Below are 23,467 nucleotides of genomic sequence, written 5' to 3' on the forward strand. Positions count from 1 at the left end.
CAAAGAATATATTGGGGTTACGTGCACCCACAATTTTTACTACTGGTATACAGTGCCATTGTCTGACTGGGAATTCAAAGAATATATTGGGAATACAAATACCCTCATTTCTTGCTACTGCCATATAGTGCCAGTTTCTGACTGGTAATTCAAAGAATATATTGGGGTTACGTGCACCCACAATTTTTACTACTGGTATACAGTGCCATTGTCTGACTGGGAATTCAAAGAATATATTGGGAATACAAATACCCTCATTTCTTGCTACTGCCATATAGTGCCAGTGTCTGACTGGGAATTCAAAGAATATATTGGGGTTACGTGCACCCACAATTTTTACTACTGGTATACAGTGCCATTGTCTGACTGGGAATTCAAAGAGTATATTGGGAATACAAATACCCTCATTTCTTGCTACTGCCATATAGTGCCAGTTTCTGACTGGGAATTCAAAGAATATATTGGGGTTACGTGCACCCACAATTTTTACTACTGGTATACAGTGCCATTGTCTGACTGGGAATTCAAAGAATATATTGGGGTTATAAATACCCTCATTTCTTGCTACTGCCATATAGTGCCAGTTTCTGACTGGTAATTCAAAGAATATATTGGGGTTACGTGCACCCACAATTTTTACTACTGGTATACAGTGCCATTGTCTGACTGGGAATTCAAAGAGTATATTGGGAATACAAATACCCTCATTTCTTGCTACTGCCATATAGTGCCAGTGTCTGACTGGGAATTCAAAGAATATATTGGGGTTACGTGCACCCACAATTTTTACTACTGGTATACAGTGCCATTGTCTGACTGGGAATTCAAAGAGTATATTGGGAATACAAATACCCTCATTTCTTGCTACTGCCATATAGTGCCAGTTTCTGACTGGGAATTCAAAGAATATATTGGGGTTACGTGCACCCACAATTTTTACTACTGGTATACAGTGCCATTGTCTGACTGGGAATTCAAAGAGTATATTGGGAATACAAATACCCTCATTTCTTGCTACTGCCATATAGTGCCAGTTTCTGACTGGGAATTCAAAGAATATATTGGGGTTACGTGCACCCACAATTTTTACTACTGGTATACAGTGCCATTGTCTGACTGGGAATTCAAAGAATATATTGGGGTTATAAATACCCTCATTTCTTGCTACTGCCATATAGTGCCAGTTTCTGACTGGGAATTCAAAGAATATATTGGGGTTACGTGCACCCACAATTTTTACTACTGGTATACAGTGCCATTGTCTGACTGGGAATTCAAAGAATATATTGGGGTTATAAATACCCTCATTTCTTGCTACTGCCATATAGTGCCAGTTTCTGACTGGTAATTCAAAGAATATATTGGGGTTACGTGCACCCACAATTTTTACTACTGGTATACAGTGCCATTGTCTGACTGGGAATTCAAAGAATATATTGGGAATACAAATACCCTCATTTCTTGCTACTGCCATATAGTGCCAGTGTCTGACTGGTAATTCAAAGAATATATTGGGGTTACGTGCACCCACAATTTTTACTACTGGTATACAGTGCCATTGTCTGACTGGGAATTCAAAGAGTATATTGGGAATACAAATACCCTCATTTCTTGCTACTGCCATATAGTGCCAGTGTCTGACTGGGAATTCAAAGAATATATTGGGGTTACGTGCACCCACAATTTTTACTACTGGTATACAGTGCCATTGTCTGACTGGGAATTCAAAGAGTATATTGGGAATACAAATACCCTCATTTCTTGCTACTGCCATATAGTGCCAGTTTCTGACTGGGAATTCAAAGAATATATTGGGGTTACGTGCACCCACAATTTTTACTACTGGTATACAGTGCCATTGTCTGACTGGGAATTCAAAGAGTATATTGGGAATACAAATACCCTCATTTCTTGCTACTGCCATATAGTGCCAGTGTCTGACTGGGAATTCAAAGAATATATTGGGGTTACGTGCACCCACAATTTTTACTACTGGTATACAGTGCCATTGTCTGACTGGGAATTCAAAGAGTATATTGGGAATACAAATACCCTCATTTCTTGCTACTGCCATATAGTGCCAGTTTCTGACTGGGAATTCAAAGAATATATTGGGGTTACGTGCACCCACAATTTTTACTACTGGTATACAGTGCCATTGTCTGACTGGGAATTCAAAGAGTATATTGGGAATACAAATACCCTCATTTCTTGCTACTGCCATATAGTGCCAGTTTCTGACTGGGAATTCAAAGAATATATTGGGGTTACGTGCACCCACAATTTTTACTACTGGTATACAGTGCCATTGTCTGACTGGGAATTCAAAGAATATATTGGGAATACAAATACCCTCATTTCTTGCTACTGCCATATAGTGCCAGTGTCTGACTGGGAATTCAAAGAATATATTGGGGTTACGTGCACCCACAATTTTTACTACTGGTATACAGTGCCATTGTCTGACTGGGAATTCAAAGAGTATATTGGGAATACAAATACCCTCATTTCTTGCTACTGCCATATAGTGCCAGTTTCTGACTGGGAATTCAAAGAATATATTGGGGTTACGTGCACCCACAATTTTTACTACTGGTATACAGTGCCAATTTCTAACTAGGAATTCAAAATGCGCAAGGCTCCCGGAAAGGGACGTGGACGAGGCCGTGGGCGAGGTCGGGGGAATGGTTCTGGGGAGCAAGGTAGCAGTGAAGCCACAGGGCGTCCCGTGCCTACTCCTGTGGGGCAGCAAGCATTGCGCCACTCCACAGTGCCAGGGTTGCTTGCCACATTAACTAAACTGCAGGGTACAAACCTTAGTAGGCCCGAGAACCAGGAACAGGTCTTGCAATGGCTGTCAGAGAACGCTTACAGCACATTGTCCAGCAGCCAGTCAGACTCTGCCTCCTCTCCTCCTATTACCCAACAGTCTTGTCTTCCTTCCTCCCAAAATTCCGAAGCTTTACAGAACAATAACCCAAACTGTCCCTGCTCCCCAGAGCTGTTCTCCGCTCCTTTCATTGTCCCTCAACCTGCCTCTCCACGTCACGATTCCACGAACCTAACAGAGGAGCATCTGTATCCAGATGCTCAAACACTAGAGTCTCCTCCATCTCCGTTCGATTTGGTGGTGGATGACCAGCAACCCACCCTCATCGACGATGATGTGACGCAGTTGCCGTCAGGGCATCCAGTTGACCGGCGCATTGTGCGGGAGGAGGAGATGAGACAGGAGTTGGAAGAGGAAGTGGTGGATGATGAGGACACTGACCCGACCTGGACAGGGGGGATGTCAAGCGGGGAAAGTAGTGTGGATGTTGAGGCAGGTGCAGCACCAAAAAGGGTAGCTAGAGGCAGAGGCAGAGGTCAGCAGCTTAGGCGAAGCCAGGCCACACCCGGAATCTCCCAAGATGTTCCAGTTCGTACCCAGCCCCGAAAAACTCCCACCTCGAGGGCACGTTTCTCGAAGGTGTGGAGTTTTTTCAAGGAATGCGCCGAGGACAGATATAGTGTTGTCTGCACAATTTGCCTCTCGAAATTGATTAGGGGCTCTGAGAAGAGCAACCTGTCCACCACTTCAATGCGCCGTCATTTGGAATCCAAGCACTGGAATCAGTGGCAGGCAGCAACGGCAGGACAAAGGCCGACTGCCGTTCACGCCACTGCCACTGCCTCTGCCTCTGCCTCTGCCACTGCCACTGCTGACTGTGCTGGCGATGCACTCCAGAGGACGAGCCAGGACACCACTTCATCTGCCTCCGCCACTTTGTTGACTTCTACCTCATCCTCCCCTGGTCCTGTCTTATCTCCTTCTCCTGCACCATCAAAGGCACCATCAGGCGTTTCTTTACAACAACCCACCATCTCTCAGACATTGGAGCGGCGGCAGAAATACACTGCTAACCACCCACACGCGCAAGCCTTGAACGCCAACATCGCTAAACTGCTGGCCCAGGAGATGTTGGCGTTCCGGCTTGTTGAAACTCCCGCCTTCCTGGACCTGATGGCAACTGCGGCACCTCGCTATGCCGTCCCTAGCCGTCACTACTTCTCCCGGTGTGCCGTCCCCGCCTTGCACCAGCACGTGTCACTCAACATCAGGCGGGCCCTTAGTTCCGCGCTTTGCACAAAGGTCCACTTGACCACCGACGCGTGGACAAGTGCATGCGGACAGGGACGCTACATTTCACTGACGGCACACTGGGTGAATGTAGTTGAGGCTGGGACTGCTTCCCAAACTGGCCCGGTGTACCTCGTCTCCCCGCCTAACATTCCTGGCAGGGACACGAGAAGAACACCCCCCTCCTCCTCCTCCTCCTCTACCGCCTCCTCCTCCGCCACCGCCTCCTCCTCCGCCACCGCCTCCTCCTCCGCTGTTAGATTGACCCCAGCTACGAGTTGGAAACGTTGCAGCACTGGCGTTGGTAGACGTCAGCAGGCTGTGCTGAAGCTGATCAGCTTGGGGGACAGACAGCACACTGCCTCCGAGGTGAGGGATGCCCTCCTCGATGAGACGGCAATATGGTTTGAGCCGCTGCACCTGGGCCCAGGCATGGTCGTTTGTGATAACGGCCGGAACCTGGTAGCAGCTCTGGAGCTTGCCGGACTCCAACATGTTCCATGCCTGGCCCACGTCTTCAACCTAGTGGTGCAACGTTTCCTAAAGAGCTACCCCAATGTTCCAGAGCTACTGGTGAAAGTGCGGCGCATGTGCGCCCACTTTCGCAAGTCGACAGTAGCCGCTGCTAGCTTAAAATCTCTCCAGCAACGCCTGCATGTGCCACAACACCGGCTTTTGTGCGACGTCCCCACACGCTGGAACTCAACGTTTCAGATGTTGAATAGAGTGGTTGAGCAGCAGAGACCTTTGATGGAATACCAGCTACAAAACCCTAGGGTGCCACAAAGTCAGCTGCCTCAGTTTCACATCCATGAGTGGCCATGGATGAGAGACCTTTGTGACATCCTACGGGTCTTTGAGGAGTCCACAAGGAGGGTGAGCTCTGAGGATGCGATGGTGAGCCTTACAATCCCGCTCTTGTGTGTTCTGAGAGAATCCCTGATTGACATCAGGGATAACTCAGATCACACAGAGGAGTTAGGGATAGCATCCGATCCGTCACAGCTGGAGAGTAGGTCCACACATCTGTCCGCTTCACTGCGTTTAATGGAGGAGGAGGAGGAGGAGGAGGAGGAAGAAGAGTTGTCCGATGATGTGATGGTGATACAGGAGGCTTCCGGGCAACTTCGAATCGTCCCATTGTTGCAGCGCGGATGGGTAGACATGGAGGATGAGGAGGAAATGGAGATTGAACTTTCCGGTGGGGCCAGAGGAGTCATGCCAACTAACACTGTGGCAGACATGGCTGAGTTCATGTTGGGGTGCTTTACAACCGACAAGCGTATTGTCAAAATCATGGAGGACAACCAGTACTGGATCTTTGCTATCCTTGACCCCCGGTATAAAAACAACATCTCGTCTTTTATTCCGGTAGAGGGGAGGGCCAATCGCATCAATGCTTGCCACAGGCAATTGGTGCAGAATATGATGGAGATGTTTCCAGCATGTGACGTTGGCGGCAGGGAGGGCAGTTCCTCCAGTAGGCAACCAAGTTCTCACCGGTCCACACAAACGAGGGGCACACTGTCTAAGGTCTGGGACACCTTGATGGCACCCCCTCGCCAAAGTGCCGCCACGGAGGGTCCTAGTGTCACCAGGCGTGAGAAGTATAGGCGCATGTTGCGGGAATACCTTTCCGACCACAGCCCTGTCCTCTCCGACCCCTCTGCGCCCTACACGTATTGGGTGTCGAAGTTGGACCTGTGGCTTGAACTTGCCCTATATGCCTTGGAGGTGCTGTCCTGTCCTGCCGCCAGCGTCCTATCTGAGAGGGTGTTCAGTGCAGCCGGTGGCATCATCACTGACAAGCGCACCCGTCTGTCAGCTGAGAGTGCCGACCGGCTCACTTTGATAAAAATGAACCACCACTGGGTAGAGCCGTCATTTTTGTGCCCACCTGTGTAAAGCACCCCAACATGAAACTCCATGTCTGTACTCAACCTCTCCAATTCCTCCGCATCCTCATACTCATCCACCATAAGCGTTGCACAATTCTGCTAATACTAGGCTCCCTCCACCCTGATTTCCCCCAACTCTGCTGGTTAGAGGCTCCCTCCACCATGAATTTGCCCAAACTGGGCTGTTTAGAGGCTCCCTCCACCATGAATTGGTCCAAACTGGGGTGGTTAGAGGCTCCCTCCACCATGAATTGGTCCAAACTGGGGTGGTTAGAGGCTCCCTCCACCATTAATTGGTCCAAACTGGGCTGGTTAGAGGCTCCCTCCACAATTAATTGGTCCAAACTGGGCTAATTAGAGGCTCCCTCCACCATGAATTGGTCCAAACTGGGTTTTTTAGAGGCTCCCTCCACCATTAATTGGTCCAAACTGGGCTGGTTAGAGGCTCCCTCCACAATTAATTGGTCCAAACTGGGCTAATTAGAGGCTCCCTCCACCATGAATTGGTCCAAACTGGGTTTTTTAGAGGCTCCCTCCACCATTAATTGGTCCAAACTGGGCTGGTTAGAGGCTCCCTCCACAATTAATTGGTCCAAACTGGGCTAATTAGAGGCTCCCTCCACCATGAATTGGTCCAAACTGGGTTTTTTAGAGGCTCCCTCCACCATGAATTTGCCCAAACTGGGCTGTTTAGAGGCTCCCTCCACCATGAATTGGTCCAAACTGGGCTGGTTAGAGGCTCCCTCCACCATGAATTTCCCAAAACTTGGCTGTTTAGAGGCTCCCTCCACCATGAATTTGCCCAAACTGGGCTGTTTAGAGGCTCCCTCCACCATTAATTGGTCCAAACTGGGCTGGTTAGAGGCTCCCTCCACCATGAATTTGCCCAAACTGGGGTGGTTAGAGGCTCCCTCCACCATTAATTGGTCCAAACTGGGCTGGTTAGAGGCTCCCTCCACCATGAATTTCCCAAAACTTGGCTGTTTAGAGGCTCCCTCCACCATTAATTGGTCCAAACTGGGCTGGTTAGAGGCTCCCTCCACCATGAATTTGCCCAAACTGGGCTGTTTAGAGGCTCCCTCCACCATTAATTGGTCCAAACTGGGCTGGTTAGAGGCTCCCTCCACCATGAATTTGCCCAAACTGGGCTGTTTAGAGGCTCCCTCCACCATGAATTGGTCCAAACTGGGGTGGTTAGAGGCTCCCTCCACCATGAATTGGTCCAAACTGGGGTGGTTAGAGGCTCCCTCCACCATTAATTGGTCCAAACTGGGCTGGTTAGAGGCTCCCTCCACAATTAATTGGTCCAAACTGGGCTAATTAGAGGCTCCCTCCACCATGAATTGGTCCAAACTGGGTTTTTTAGAGGCTCCCTCCACCATGAATTTGCCCAAACTGGGCTGTTTAGAGGCTCCCTCCACCATGAATTGGTCCAAACTGGGCTGGTTAGAGGCTCCCTCCACCATGAATTTCCCAAAACTTGGCTGTTTAGAGGCTCCCTCCACCATTAATTGGTCCAAACTGGGCTGGTTAGAGGCTCCCTCCACCATTAATTGGTCCAAACTGGGCTGGTTAGAGGCTCCCTCCACCATTAATTGGTCCAAACTGGGCTGGTTAGAGGCTCCCTCCACCATGAATTTCCCAAAACTTGGCTGTTTAGAGGCTCCCTCCACCATTAATTGGTCCAAACTGGGCTGGTTAGAGGCTCCCTCCACCATGAATTTGCCCAAACTGGGCTGTTTAGAGGCTCCCTCCACCATGAATTGGTCCAAACTGGGCTGGTTAGAGGCTCCCTCCACCATGAATTTCCCAAAACTTGGCTGTTTAGAGGCTCCCTCCACCATGAATTGGTCCAAACTGGGCTGGTTAGAGGCTCCCTCCACCATGAATTGGTCCAAACTGGGGTGGTTAGAGGCTCCCTCCACCATTAATTGGTCCAAACTGGGCTGGTTAGAGGCTCCCTCCACCATTAATTGGTCCAAACTGGGCTGGTTAGAGGCTCCCTCCACCATGAATTGGTCCAAACTGGGGTTTTTAGAGGCTCCCTCCACCATGAATTGGTCCAAACTGGGGTTTTTAGAGTCTCCCTCCACCATGAATTGGTCCAAACTGGGGTTTTTAGAGTCTCCCTCCACCATGAATTGGTCCAAACTGGGTTTTTTAGAGGCTCCCTCCACCATGAATTTGCCCAAACTGGGCTGTTTAGAGGCTCCCTCCACCATGAATTGGTCCAAACTGGGCTGGTTAGAGGCTCCCTCCACCATGAATTTCCCAAAACTTGGCTGTTTAGAGGCTCCCTCCACCATTAATTGGTCCAAACTGGGCTGGTTAGAGGCTCCCTCCACCATTAATTGGTCCAAACTGGGCTGGTTAGAGGCTCCCTCCACCATTAATTGGTCCAAACTGGGCTGGTTAGAGGCTCCCTCCACCATTAATTGGTCCAAACTGGGCTGTTTAGAGGCTCCCTCCACCATTAATTGGTCCAAACTGGGCTGGTTAGAGGCTCCCTCCACCATGAATTTGCCCAAACTGGGCTGTTTAGAGGCTCCCTCCACCATGAATTGGTCCAAACTGGGCTGGTTAGAGGCTCCCTCCACCATGAATTTCCCAAAACTTGGCTGTTTAGAGGCTCCCTCCACCATTAATTGGTCCAAACTGGGCTGGTTAGAGGCTCCCTCCACCATGAATTGGTCCAAACTGGGGTTTTTAGAGGCTCCCTCCACCATGAATTGGTCCAAACTGGGGTTTTTAGAGTCTCCCTCCACCATGAATTGGTCCAAACTGGGGTTTTTAGAGTCTCCCTCCACCATGAATTGGTCCAAACTGGGGTTTTTAGAGGCTCCCTCCACCATGAATTTGCCCAAACTCTGCTGGTTAGAGGCTCAATCCACCCTGATTTTCAAAACAAATGTTGGTGCCAACCTCAACTTACTACAAGGGCCAAATTCACTGCTGGTGACAAGCTCTCCTCACTGCAAGTGCCAAATACACATGTTTCAAGGTGTTTTCCTACTGTCAGAGAGGTGGTATTGAGTGTGTAAAGTGTGTAGTTGTTAGGCTGTGATGTTGGGGTAATAGAGGGTCTTTGGTGTGTTAGATGCCCCCAGACATGCTTCCCCTGCTGTCCCAGTGTCATTCCAGAGGTGTTGGCATCATTTCCTGGGGTGTCATAGTGGACTTGGTGACCCTCCAGACACGGATTTGGGTTTCCCCCTTAACGAGTATCTGTTCCCCATAGACTATAATGGGGTTCGAAACCCGTTCGAACACACGAACATTGAGCGGCTGTTCGAATCGAATTTCGAACCTCGAACATTTTAGTGTTCGCTCATCTCTAGTCATGTATGGTACTTACTTTTGGAAGAAAATATCCTTTAAAGTTCACATCTTTGGTTGTTTCACGGCCCAAGTTAAGAGGCACAATGTCAGCAAATCTCTGGATTTCATGTATAACTGCGTTTGTAAAGGGCATTTGTCCCCGATGGCTGTACATGAGCTGTGCCGAGCCAATGACTGTCGAAATCTCCTCCTGAACTTTTTCTAAAAAGATAAGAACAATTCAACAAAAATCAAGATGTTTCCAAAGTGGTTCATGGTGTTTCTTGTAGACATTACGTAGATCCAAGTCACCACCTTCATCAATCTTCATATCCCATGAGCTTAAATAATAATAGTAGGTACAGCTGTGCCCAATTTCCTTTGATTGAATTTGGTTAAGAACTCCGATTTTTCATGAAACCAAATGAATACAAAATTGTCCCATGTCAGCAATACTCATGGCAAACTGCAGTGCTGGACACACCGAGGAGAGATGGAGAACTGGAAAATCGTGTTTTTTTTTTAAAAGCTGGTCATCTCGTGCCACACATCTTAAATATTTCAAGCTAACATTAATGAAGATGGTGATTTGGATCCACACCTAAGACAATATAGGACCAACTAGAGAACAGTAAAGGAAATGTCACACATGGACACACATTTTTGGGTGTTTGTATGAACTTTGATACAGAAGCTAATTGAAGAAGACGTTTCACCACCTCCACCAGCTCCAAATCTTTACATCACTCAATGGGTGATGTTCCATTACTTGTGGTTAGTTTCAGCATGCAATATGCTAAGTAGGTTCTTTTATTGTCTGGTAGGTGGTCCTAGGATCAAACAGATGGACAGAGATCTCCCACCTGACAATAGAGAGACTAATTAGTGTATTGGGTGCTGAAATTAGCAGCACTGATTGTTCAGAAGTGATGGGGACTAGACACAAAAAAAATCAGACGCATTAGAATCAGTGGGAGTAGCACCTATTGAATGATTCAAAAGAGTTTGAGTAGGGTAAGGTGATGAAAGGTCCTCTTTAAGAGCCATACAAAGAGTCTAAGAACTACTATGGCACAAAGAAGGAACTGCTTTCATAGGGATACACAAGTATGGGTGCTCCCGGTTTTGCGCTTGTAACTTCCAGCAGATAAGAAATCCTAAAATTATAAGATTGATTTTACAATTCATTAGACACATACAGGAACAAATGCGAAAGAAAGAAAAAAAGTCTCGATCTCACCATATGAGTATGCTCCAAGATTACCCTCCGGGTGCACGGCCTTTAACCTCTGGACTGAACAAGGCAACTCCACAGCTGAATGACTTAGCCCATGACTAAGGAGATGTAAAGCTTCAAAACGCGTCGGCGATTTTAAGCACTATGCGTCTTTTTCTTACTTTTTCACAAAGTGTTCTATGTTGTGTGAGCTTTTAATGGCTTATTAAAAGTTATATTTTATGGAACCCGAGGAGTGCGGACCTACTATTTTCGGTTAAAGATTCAGACATACAGGAACACATGGTGAAGTGATCACGATTGAGTCAAATAACAGTCAAATAACAAGCTTATCTCTGCTCCATCTGTACCTTGGATTTTTGGATATTTTGCCATTAGAAGAAGTCCCCAGGACAGTGTAGCGGCTGTTGTCTCTATTCCCGCTGAGAACAGGTTTCTTACAACACGTGTCAGATTTCCATTGTGGAAATACGATTGAGGGTCTCCCGCTTCCTGGAAAATAAATCAATAGACTGAGTGAGTAACCCGCACCGAAATCCACTTACAATATTCTGCATATAACACTAAGAGACAAGAGAAAGATTTACATGGACACTACAGCTAATTATTACAGAAATATAGAAAGGGATTTGCATAAAGCAAACAGTAGCAGAAACAACCCTGCTCGACCCTAGTTTACTCCTTGTCGCTGCCTCTTCATTGGACAAACCATCACCAGATTCGCCTTCAAGTACCATCTTTATGCTGATGATACCCAATTATACACATCTACCTGTGACATCACCCCTGCACGAATACAGAACACCAGTGACTGTCTCTTTGCTGTCTCTAATATCATGCCTTTGCTTTATCTGAAGCTGAATCTCTCAAAGACTGAACTACTGCTGTTTCCACCATCTAATAGATCTGTCCCTGATATATCCATTGCAGTCTCAGGCCTTATTATAACTCCTAGGCAGTATTCTCGGTGTCTCAGCATTGTATTTGACGCAGACCTTTCCTTCACCCCCCATATGCAATCAGTCGCACGTTCATGTCACCTCCACCTCGAAAACATCTCCAGAATACGTCCTTTCCTTACCAGAGATACAGTAAAGACACTTATTGTCTCTCTGATTCATTCTCGCCTTGACTACTGTAACTCCTTACTAATCGGTCTTCCCCTCACTAAACTCTCCCCTCTACAATCTATTCTGAATGCAGCAGCCAGGCTCATCTATCAGGCTAGACTCTACAGCGATGCCTCTGGTCTGTGCCAGTCGTTACATTGGCTGCCTATTCATTATAGAATAAAATATAAAGTTATCCCCCTCATCCACAAGGCTCTCCATAATGCCGCACCTCCATACATTTCCTCCCTCATCTCCGTCTACCGCCCAACCCGTGCTCTCCGCTCACTCAATGACCTAACACTTACATCCTCTATTACCAGAACCTCCCACGCTCATATACAAGACTTCTCCCGAGCTGCACCACTTCTCTGGAATGCTCTACCCCGGACAATCAGATTAACTCCCAATTTCTATAGATTCAAGAGCAAACTAAAGACACATCTACCTCTACCTCATAGATTGTAAGCTCCTGTGAGCAGGGCCCTCAGTCCCATTGTGTGATGTGACTATTTCTTTGTAATGTATCTTTCTGTCTGTACTTGAACCCTACAAATTGTACAGTGCTGCGGAATATGTTGGTGCTATACAATGTATATTATTATTATTATTATTATTATTCAGGATTAATGTAAACACTGTTGCCCAGTATGACGCCGGAGAGACTTCTTAACTGCTTCTCAACAGGAAATGTTTCAAAATAAAACAATATTTTTCACTTAATTATAGAGTTTTCAGATCCTAATGCAAGTTTTATACTGATGACATAGTCAAAATCACTATCTGATCTGTGGAGGTCCAACACCTAGACCCCACACAGATCAGCGCTTTCTGGAAGTCTTCCGTAGTGGATGGGGAGCCTGTGCTCTCTGTTCCTAGTCAAGTAATAGTCACTGATCTGCAGCTCCATCCACAGTATAGTGAGGAACTGCAGCTCAGCGCCTATTACTTCAATAAGAGCAGACTACATGAGCTCTCCATCCATTGTAGCAGCTTTTGGCACCTGGAGGCTGCTTTTTTCTGCAGACTCAGGTGTTGGACTCCCACACATCAGATACTATGACTAGAGATGAGCGAGTAGTACTCGATCGAGTAGGTATTCGATCGAATATTACAGTATTCAAAATACTCGTACTCGATCGAGTACTACTAGCTGTTCGAAGTTAAGATTCGATGCAGAACCAGTGTTGATTGGCAGAATTCTATACATTGCCAATCAACACTGGTTCTTCTCCTACCTTTAGAAGTCTTCTCCCTGCGCAGCGTCCCCGCGTCCTATTCCGGCTCTGAGTTCACTCTGCCAGGCATCAGGCCTGGGCAGAGCCAACTGCGCATGTCCGCTTGTAGTTCGGGCATGCACAGTTGGCTCTGCCCAGGCCCGACGCCTAGCAGACTGAATTCAAGGCCAGAAGAGGACGCGGGGACGCTGCACAGGGAGAAGAATCCAGCCCGACCCTCACTCATGGACTTGGTAAGTAGAATTTGATCGAATGTTGCCTACCCCTGAAACGAGCATTTCCCCCCATAGACTATAATGGGGTTCGAAACCCGTTTGAACAGTCGAACAGTGTGCGGCTGTTCGAATCGGATTTCGAACCCCGAACATTTTAGTGTTCGCTCATCTCTAACTATGACCTTTCTTGTGGATAAGTCATCACTATGAAACTTACATTAGGGCTGAAAAACTACTTTAGGACAGGGCCCCACTACTGGTCAATGTTTATTCCACTGAAGCAGAGACCTGTTCACTTAGATGTACAACAAACCCCAGAAGGATTATGGTTTTGTTTTGGCCAACTCTCGAACAGTCCATGTACATCTCACATATGGATCCCAAGAGCACCCAAAACCTTACTGCACCTCTTTTTGTCTGACGAGGAAAGCATCAATGAAACTTCTTTGATCATTTTCATCCAAGTTCTTCAGATGTTCTATGAATGTTTTTGTAATAAAGTCACAAAGTTCATCCACATTTTTCACAATCGTTTTGTGACTACCGGGAAACATTTCAATGAACGGGAACATGTTAAAGAGCTGTTAAGACAATAAAAAAATAATAAAGATGAGTCTCAATGTTCTCTTTCCCTTATTGCTAAGAAGACGCACTCGCTCTTGCTGAGAGATGACATAACAAGACATTGTTCCTTTGGATAAAATTTTTGAAAGCAAAAATGTTTTTCTTTTTAGATAAATATTTGATGACATAAACCACCTTCAAAGGGGGCTTTAGCAATCTCTGATAATCAAAGGATCACCGAGTTGAATCCTTTTTAAGAAAGATTTATGCCTTTGCCTATAGGGGGATTTTGAGTTTCTTATTAGAAAAAAACTGAGTTCACACTGGGTATTTTGGTCAGGATTTTGAGGTGGAATCAGCCTCAAAATCCTGACCAAAAAATTGGCTTCCATTGAAATCAGTGGGAGACGGTCAGTGCTTTTTTCCGGGAGCCGTTTGTTCATGCTCATTCTTTGGGTGGATTTGCCTCGCAAATCCGCCTGAAGACATTCCCTCCTCCCGAATAGGCACATTTATTTGGGCCTAATCCGTGGCGGAGTGCGCGACTGGATGCTGGTGCACTGCATCGGCATCCAGTCGCGGCTACTCGTATTTTGGTCCGGAAACTGAGGCCGCCTCTGCCTCAAATTCCTGACCAAAAAAAACCCCTGTGAACTCATCCTTACTGGTATAAAGCTACAGATGTGTCCAACTTGACTTAGCTTGAAATTGGTTAAAGGAGTTGTCCAGGACCTAATGATAATTGATACTGATGACCACAGGATAGGTAATCAATATCAGATCAATATCAAGCACTGATCAGCTAATGCAGGAACGTCTAGCTGCCCTGGTCTTATTCAAGTGAATAGGAGAAGGGTTGTAGTTCCCAGGCACCACTGCTATCGCTACTACCACTTCTGGTCTGTACATTCTAGTGGTGGCACTTGGAACTAGAACCCTTCTCCTATTACCTGAACTAGAATCCTTATCCTAACCTGTTTATTTGTATAAAATTGGTTTCTGTATTCAGTTTCATATAGTCTATGGAGAGGGGAGGTGGGAGAAGGAGGCTGTTCATTGATTTATTCTCTCATTGTGTGCAATGATAACATCTTATATTGAAAGATAACAGTGAAAAGAGTCCCTTCAACCTCAATGTGGAAAATTCAGCAGCTGCAATTATTTGTGTGTCTTTTCCAGCAACCCCATACTCCCCCTCCATAGACTTTTATGTAAAAATTAACTCAACATGAGAAATGGGGAACAGACATATCTATTTAATAAAATATATAATTGACTTTCTCTTCTCCATTGATTCATTTTTATTCATTGAAAATCTTAAACCCAAAAAGCCAACCCAATTATCTCTAATAGGGTTGAGCGATCCGGATCGAAAAAGATTGGATTCCGATCGGCGATCAAGTAAATTTCACGATCGGGATCAGAATTCCGATCCTGATCTTGAGGTTATCTCAAGATCGGCTCAACCCTATTCATGTATATATCATGAATAGGGTTGAGCAATCGGGATCAGGAAAGATCGGATGCCGATCAGCGATCGAGAAAATTTCATGATCGGGATCAGCTGGAAAATGTTCGGAAATTGGATTTTAAAATCGATCCTGAAATCTCAAGATCAGCTCAACCCTAATCTCTAATCATCCTTATAGTAAATAAGAATAAATATAAGAATATAGAATCAATAATATTACCAAAACCATTGGCGCTCCCAAAAGTCTAACGCTCTCATGTGCCAGGTGTAGCAGTCTTTGGAATTGAGAATCATCATAGTCCATTCGAACCCTTAGTAAAATGGATACTATAATATTTGCCACAGCAGCTCGTAGGAACGTAGAGTTGTCAAATGGCTTTCCTAAAGCGAGAGCAAAGAAATTACAACAAATTACAAAAAAGTAAAATGTTGATGAATGAATCAGAGGGTTTACACATAGAAAAGAGCAGCCATTAAAAAATTTGGTTATTTTTTGATTATTTTTGATTCAGCCCAAAGTGAATTTCATACTGCCTTAAAAAGTTGCAAATGACACTAACACTAGGTTCATACTAGCTTTAGGTTTCTGTTCTTCATATCCACTTGGGGACCTGAAAACGGAAAATTAAAAAGTGGATATCTGCAGAAACCTGTAGACCACATAGACTGTAATGGGGTCCACTGGGTTTTGCCCGAATTTGATGGCGAGAGAAGTACTGTTTGCACATTTTATGTGGAATGGGGGACGCGGTCCCTGAACACTAGTGTGAACCGAACATTTTATTACGCCAATAAGATAAGATAAGATAAGATAAGATAATCAATACAAACAGTGTATAACAGAGTTGGAAGGTTCACAGGATATATCAGGCTGTGTGGTCCATGTAGCAAATCTTTTTGCTATGCCAATTCAAACAGTACAGGACAGCACTGACAAATAGACAGGAGATATCAGGTTGTCTAGTGGTATGAAGCCATAGTGACAGGACAGTATGGAAAAGGACTGACAAGCAGTGTTCCAGAGAGCTGAGCGCCTTCTCCAGTGTGTCAACTGTGTTATTTTTTTCCCAATCCACAAAAGTGAAATACGTAACAAAGGTATGTTGTTCATCACTGTAATGTGCTCCGCAACATGGTGGTAGCAGTCATAGATGCCTGGGAGAGGTGGTAGGCCCCCTTTATCTATTTTGGGACAGTATAGGAAAAGGTATGTAATGAAGCTATTGAACACTGGCTTAAAGTCATGGTGTCACTGTCATAAGCATACTGTGACTGGGATGAATGTGCCACGTGATCTTCAATCTTTCCTGCTTACGGTTTTTACATAATAATTTTATGTCTACTAGAGCAGGGGTGCCCAATACGTCGATCGCGATCTACCGGTCAATTGCAAAGGACGTATGGGTCGATCGCGGGATGCAGCCAGGGATCCCCGGTGTCTGCTTGTTCACAGTGCAGGCTGAGAATCGACTCTCAGCCTGCGCTGTGTACAAGCACTCCAGACACTTGCAGGCCGGGCAGCAGCAGCTCCAGGGGATGATGCACTCCCCGCTCTTAGGGATGGAGGGAGCCGGCGTGCTGCTTGTTCACAGCGCAGGCTGAGAGTCATCTCCGGACACTGGCAGGCGGGGCTGCCGCAGTTCCAGCCTTCCAGTGTCCAGAGATAACTCTCAGCCTGAGCTGTGAACAAGCAGACACCGGGGATCCCTGGGCGGCCACAGAATGCCACTGTCTCCTGCTCTCATGCTCCACCCGACCCCGCCCACATGCCCGGCCCTGTCCCACAGGCCCACCCTTGGCCCACCCCAGCCCCGCCTACAAGAACTGGGTAGTAGATATTTTGCCTTGGTCAGTTTATAAAGTAGCTCACATGCTGAAAAAGTGTGAGCACCCCTGTACTAGAGGAACCAGTCAACTGTAGCCTGCTACTATTACTACTACATACAGGATGGCCACCACTCACATTCTTACAGGTGGCACATGACATTGCATGTTCTTTTATAATACCTCATAATTTGCCACCCTGAATTCTACCAGTCATCTTATGTAGGTACTCATGTAATGTGTAACTCCACTTATTTCCTATATATCTCAATCTGGCCTCTCTAATCTTTACCAAACATGGCAGATGTCTTCTAGAAGCTGCACCACCCTTGCCGTGAGTTTTGTCTGGTACATTGAATTACATGGGGATGAAGTGCAATTGCACACATCATGTGGACAAGTGTGGGTTTGAACCAGTTTGGACAACTCCTTCAAGTCTGTCATGAAATTATGAAATAGGATAAATATACTGTACCTTTAAAAGATGCAAAATGATTAGTCAAGTGTGAACATTCTTCAATAATCTTCTCTTCTATGATACTTTTTCCCATGCCAAAGTCCCGTAATGTGGATATTGCAAAACGTCTCATAGTCTTCCAGTTTTCACCTTGTGAGAAAGTAACTCCTGAAACATTCAGACATATCAGTACTTCAGTATGATAGGTGGTGGATAGGCAATCATTCCAGTACCTTCTTCCATCCCTCCTTCCTCACTATTATCTAATGGGATCCCTAGCGATATCCACTGACTCCTGCTCTCCTAATTCTAGGACTACACCCCTACTTCCGTGTAAACAATAAAAGGAACGTGGCTCCTTGCTGCCCCTACATTGTACTGATTAGCAGTTTGTTAGAATTTTTGTACAGATGCCTGATCACCCATACAATATATTGCAGCATTTTGAGAAATCCATCACTTCTATTGGAAATTTGCCTTAAATAGGATCCCAGCAATCATAGATTGCCATTGATCTCACTCCAGGGGATGGAGGGCTAGAAGAACATGACCGGGTCCATGTGCTGCTGTGATCAGATGTCTCTGTCACATCTTACTGAGGCATCATGATCAGAGAGGACTCTCATTGTAGACCTTGTCATTGTGTCTCCGCTGTGTAATACATTGGAGACCCCGGCCGGTAGTTAGGGAAACCACTCATCTCCTGACGGGCCACCACATTCATAATACAGACGATGGATGCCAACAAGAGTCTGCCCTTTTGGTAACATAACAATATATCTTCATTAGTTAAAAATGTTACGAATTCTACAGATAATACAAGTTTAAAGCTTGGTCATTCCCTCCATTATTAATATTGCACCTGTTTTTTTCATGTCATACATGGATGACCCAAGTCTACCAGAATGGAGTTGCTCTCCATTACAGAGAGGAAATCCTGAGAAGTGGACCCCCAACTGCAACTGCAACTGCAACAAATGTAATACTCTATGGGATTAATAAAACCAAAAAGACTCACCCATCCCATTGTCCATACTAGTGAATATTTTCAGTAATCCTCTTTCTCCAAACACTTCTGCATTATTGACTAGAGCTTCTTTCACAGTCTCATATCCGGCTAAGACCACCATTTTTGTCGTACCCATCTGGACACGAAACACCGGGCCATACTTCTTTGCAAACTTAAATACAATAATAAAACACACATCATAAAGACTGTATCCTACTATACCTGCTCCATACCCTACATGCAGTGGCGTAACTACCACCATAGCAGCAGAGGCAGCTGCCACAGGGCCCAGGACATTAGTGGATCGGTGACAGCCACTACCGCTGCTATCATTATACTTGAGGATCTTTTCGGACCCCCGAGTATAATGATTGGCGGACCGGGAGAGGTAAGAAACATAAAAAACACTGTTACTTACCTCTCCACGATCCTGCCAGGCCTCCTTCCTTGTTGTCTGACGTCTCTGACGTCACATGAACCCGGCCTGCGTCCCGGATCATGTGACGTCTGACGTCCTTGCAGAAGGACGGCAGCGGAGGCCAACAGCATAGGAGCCGGGAGACAGCTAAGAAACAGTAGTTTTTTATGTTTTTATTTCCCCGGGTCTCCGATTATTATACTCTGGGGTCTGAGTATAATGATTGTTTATGGGTGTCCACAGTGGGACATAATACTGTGTGCAGGGGCCACTATGGGGGATAATACTGTGTGCAGGGGCCACTATTGGGGATAATATTGTGTACAGGGGCCACTATGGGGATAATACTGTGTGCAAGGGCCACTATGGGGATAATACTGTGTGCAGGGGCCACTATGGGGGATAATACTGTGTGCAGGGGCCACTATGGAGGATAATACTGTGTTCAGGGGCCACTATGGGGGATAATACTGTGCGCAGGAGCCGCTATGGGGGATAATACTGTGTGTGCAGGGGTCACTATGGGGCATAATACTGTGTGCAGGGGCCACTAAGGGACATAATACTGTGTGCAGGGGCCACTAAGGGACATAATACTGTGTGCAGGGGCCACTAAGGGACATAATACTGTGTGCAGGGGCCACTATGGGCGATAATACTGTGTGCAGGGGTCACTATTGGAGATAATACTGTGTGCAGGGGCCACTATGGGGATAATACTGTGTGCAGGGGCCGCTATGGGGGATAATACTGTGTGCAGGGGTCACTATGGGGCATAATACTGTGTGCAGGGGCCGCTATGGGGGATAATACTGTGTGCAGGGGCCGCTATGGGGGATAATACTGTGTGTGCAGGGGTCACTATGGAGCATAATACTGTGTGCAGGGGCCACTATGGGGGATAATACTGTGTGCAGGGGACACTATTGGAGATAATACTGTGTGTAGGGGCCACTATTGGGGACATAATACTGTGTGCAGGGGCCACTATGGGGGATAATACTGTGTGCAGGGGCCACTATTGGAGATAATACTGTGTGCAGGGGCCACTATGGAGGATAATACTGTGTGCAGGGGCCACTATGGGGGATAATACTGTGTGCAGGGCCCACTATGGGGGATAATAGAACACGCAGGAATGCGTAGGAGGGGGTCGGTCAAGGTCATCGGTATCGGTCGGGGGGGAAGGGGATGTCAAAAGTTTGCCACAGGCCCCGCCATTCCTAGTTAAGCCACTGCCTACATCAATCTCTAGTCTCTGTGTTTTTAATATGTTCCATTATCGTAAGACATCTACAATGGATTTGCTGTCTTTGAGCACTGGCTGTGAGCTTGTGTAATAGACCTTGTATCTTCTTTCTGTCTTGAAATGTTTGGTTTTCTACCAACATGTCCAAGACATCCTCAGATTAATTTTCTTGTTTTGTCCCATTGTTCTTAAAGTCTCGGCCCAATTAAAAGATTATGATGAAACTCATTAGACCTGGACTGATATGAATAAATGTTTTGTACAGTGTTATGTTACGTTCCGGAGTCAGCATGAAACGGTGGCATAGCTCCATGTAAGTGAATGGGCAATACATGAATACATGTTGGAGATTTTTCAATCTCCAGGTCAATGGAGGTCCCAAAACGCGATGGCTTATCCTACCGATGTATAAGATAAGAATAACCCTTTCAGTAAGGGCTTATTCACATGTCTACATCTAGCAGATATTTGATGTCCATGTTAAACATGGACTGCATGCAAACCCATGTCCGTTCTTTTTCCACAAATCTATGATCCATGGAAAAAGAACAGAGATATACTTTATGTCCATCTGTTTTCAGACCATTAATAAAGAGGTTTGGGATTTTTCATATTGATAAAGGAAAAAGATTTCAGGTCTCTAAATCCCAAACTAGAGTAGCATCATATTTGCAGCAGTCCACACATGGAACAATGTTGACTATTCCAGTGTCCAGACAAGCAGGGCCGGTGTCATCACATCTCATACCGGGGTTGATGCCATTGCACAGTTGAGAACTGTGAACATTAGTCTTGCTGTCGTCCATAGGCAACCCCCTGGGTCTTAAAGCCCCCCTCTCTGACCCCCTAAGCCCCCTGTAGCTGCTGTCTTCTCCAGGTGATGTATAGTACTTCTGTAACAGCTTGTAGGTGAGTGAACACATAAGTGATAGATAGGCTGGGAAGGTTTTAATCCCGTTAACTTGCTATCATTTATTAATCTGTTCATTTGTTTTGCTCTGGGACTTGTACCTCACCCCTGTTAGACAGCTGGCAGTGATATCCATTGCTATAGTGAGGAATTGTTGCAACAAATGTCCAGTGTAAAAGCATGATGTGATAAAACTCAACAGATCATATTGTACGAGTAAGTCAATGGGATCCATTGGGTGTCTACCAAGAGACAAAGCCAAAACTGTATCATGGATATGAACAGAGACTTAATTTGTTTGTCTTTGGGTGAAAAATTTGTTACAAAGTGCAATTAATGTTGCATATGTATAATAGTATGGATGTATACTTCCAACTAGTCAGGTCAACTAGGCGTGTGAGTGAATAAGCCCTAACTCTGTGTGGACTCTCCTGGACCTTGCCCATATGGTGACCTTGGTCATGTCCAAGTCTCAAAAATTCACCTAGCCACCATTTTGCCACACATTGACTTTTCTATTACATCTCTATAGTTATCATATAAGAGAAAATAATAGAAATATTAGAATTTAGATAAATGTAGCTGACTTTATGAAATTATAGGAAACTCACCAACAGAGACAAGGCAGCTATACATGTCCACATATCATACAGGGATGTAAAGGTCTCCTTACCTGTAGATAAGTGAGGTGAGGTCTCTGTAAATCCACAAGGTGCAAATTCCCGATCAGCGGCAAACATCTGGGACCGGGAGGGAAATTCTCAACATGACTTTGTTTCCAAGTTTTCAGGAAATTCAGGATATATAAAAGAATCAAAACTAGGACAAAATAAGAAGCTACAGAGAATCCCAAATCCATCATCGTGACCTGAGCTGATGCCAGAGCTGAAGATGACCAGTGCTGGTTGTTGGGGGCTTTTATAAGGCTTTGGCTCCACCTGTACCTTATTTACACGATGAGTACACAGTGTCCACAAACATCTAGAATAAATATGGTACCGAGTGAGGAAATATTAAGGTGAAAGTGTCACGTGACGATCCAACGTGGGTCACTGGTACTATCACTCTATAGCATCGAATGTTTGTGGCAGTAAGCTCCTGTACCCTCAGCCATGCACAAGCAATAGATCTGTCTGCCTACAACTTTCTGCAAGTCCCTTACATTATGCAATACACTAGGACACCTTGTGCATCAAACAAAGAGCATATTGTGTCAATTAATACACAATGAAGTAGGTTTATTAGAACTGGCATATCATTAGTATAGGTAGTCCAAGAAAGAAAACGTAACCAGCCTAGATGAGACCTGAGATAACACCTCCCTTTGTCGGGGACAGGGGCTTGTTTGTATGTTGCTCATCAATTAACTCATACTGAACCAGATCATTGAGATCTGCTGAGGTCAGTAGTTTTCCAGGCATGTCATATACATTAATATAATCCCAAAGGGATTTTCCCATGAAGAGAACCATATTTAAATTTGTAGACAGTTAAAAGTTAGATTTTTTTTTTGCTAATATAGACAATTACAAATGTTGCAAAGTTTTAAAGATGTTCTCTAACCATCTCAGTGGTGACTTCTTTTGTTTTGATTGCCAATGGATTTGACCATGAATGTGTGAACTTTCTATGGTCTGGGACTTGTCAGAAACATAGTCATAATGTCCTTATTGTGGTCAGGTTATCTTCTCATACATGTATCATGCTCCTGATAACCAGCCATGATGTCCTTATTGAGGTCAGGTTATATTCTCATACATGTAGTGTCCCTCCTGGTAGCCCAGCAATGATGTGCTTATTGTGGTTGGGTTATCTTCTCATACATGTAGTGTCCTCCTGAACCGGTCATGATGTCCTTATTGTGGTCAGGTTATCTTCTCATACATGTAGTGTCCTCCTGATAACCAGCCATGATGTCCTTATTGTGGTCAGGTTATCTTCTCATACATGTAGTGTCCTCCTGAACCGGTCATGATGTCCTTATTGTGGTCAGGTTATCTTCTCATACATGTAGTGTCCTCCTGATAACCAGCAATGATGTCCTTATTGAGGTCAGGTTATCTTCTCATACATGTAGTGTCCACCTGATAACCAGCCATGATGTCCTTATTGAGGTCAGGTTATATTCTCATACATGTAGTGTCCCTCCTGGTAGCCCAGCAATGATGTCCTTATTGTGGTCAGGTTATCTTCTCATACATGTAGTGTCCTCCTGATAACCAGCCATGGTGTCCTTATTGTGGTCAGGTTATCTTCTCATACATGTAGTGTCCTCCTGATAACCAGCCATGATCTCCTTATTGAGGTCAGGTTATCTTCTCATACATGTAGTGTCCCCCTGATAACCAGACATGATGTCCTTATTGAGGTCAGGTTATATTCTCATACATGTAGTGTCCCTCCTGGTAGCCCAGCAATGATGTGCTTATT

At 45.4% G+C, this 23,467-nt stretch overlaps 1 protein-coding gene across 1 annotated transcript in view; it reads right to left on the reverse strand.

Annotated features, from left to right (window-relative positions):
• Positions 1-21,896, reverse strand: part of LOC142198588 (cytochrome P450 2K6-like) — a 28,675-nt gene extending 6,779 nt beyond the window's left edge. Inside the window, exons 1-7 of the mRNA XM_075269617.1 lie at positions 21,711-21,896; positions 18,470-18,632; positions 17,470-17,619; positions 15,391-15,551; positions 13,543-13,716; positions 10,924-11,065; positions 9,374-9,558 (exon numbers count right to left, since the gene is read on the reverse strand). Of these exons, the coding sequence (XP_075125718.1) occupies positions 9,374-9,558; positions 10,924-11,065; positions 13,543-13,716; positions 15,391-15,551; positions 17,470-17,619; positions 18,470-18,632; positions 21,711-21,896 (1,161 nt within the window). The remainder of the gene's footprint in view (positions 1-9,373; positions 9,559-10,923; positions 11,066-13,542; positions 13,717-15,390; positions 15,552-17,469; positions 17,620-18,469; positions 18,633-21,710) is intronic.
• Between the last annotated feature and the right edge of the window lie 1,571 nt (positions 21,897-23,467).

Source organism: Leptodactylus fuscus, chromosome 3, assembly GCF_031893055.1.
Source record: "Leptodactylus fuscus isolate aLepFus1 chromosome 3, aLepFus1.hap2, whole genome shotgun sequence".
NCBI classification, from domain to species: domain Eukaryota; kingdom Metazoa; phylum Chordata; class Amphibia; order Anura; family Leptodactylidae; genus Leptodactylus; species Leptodactylus fuscus.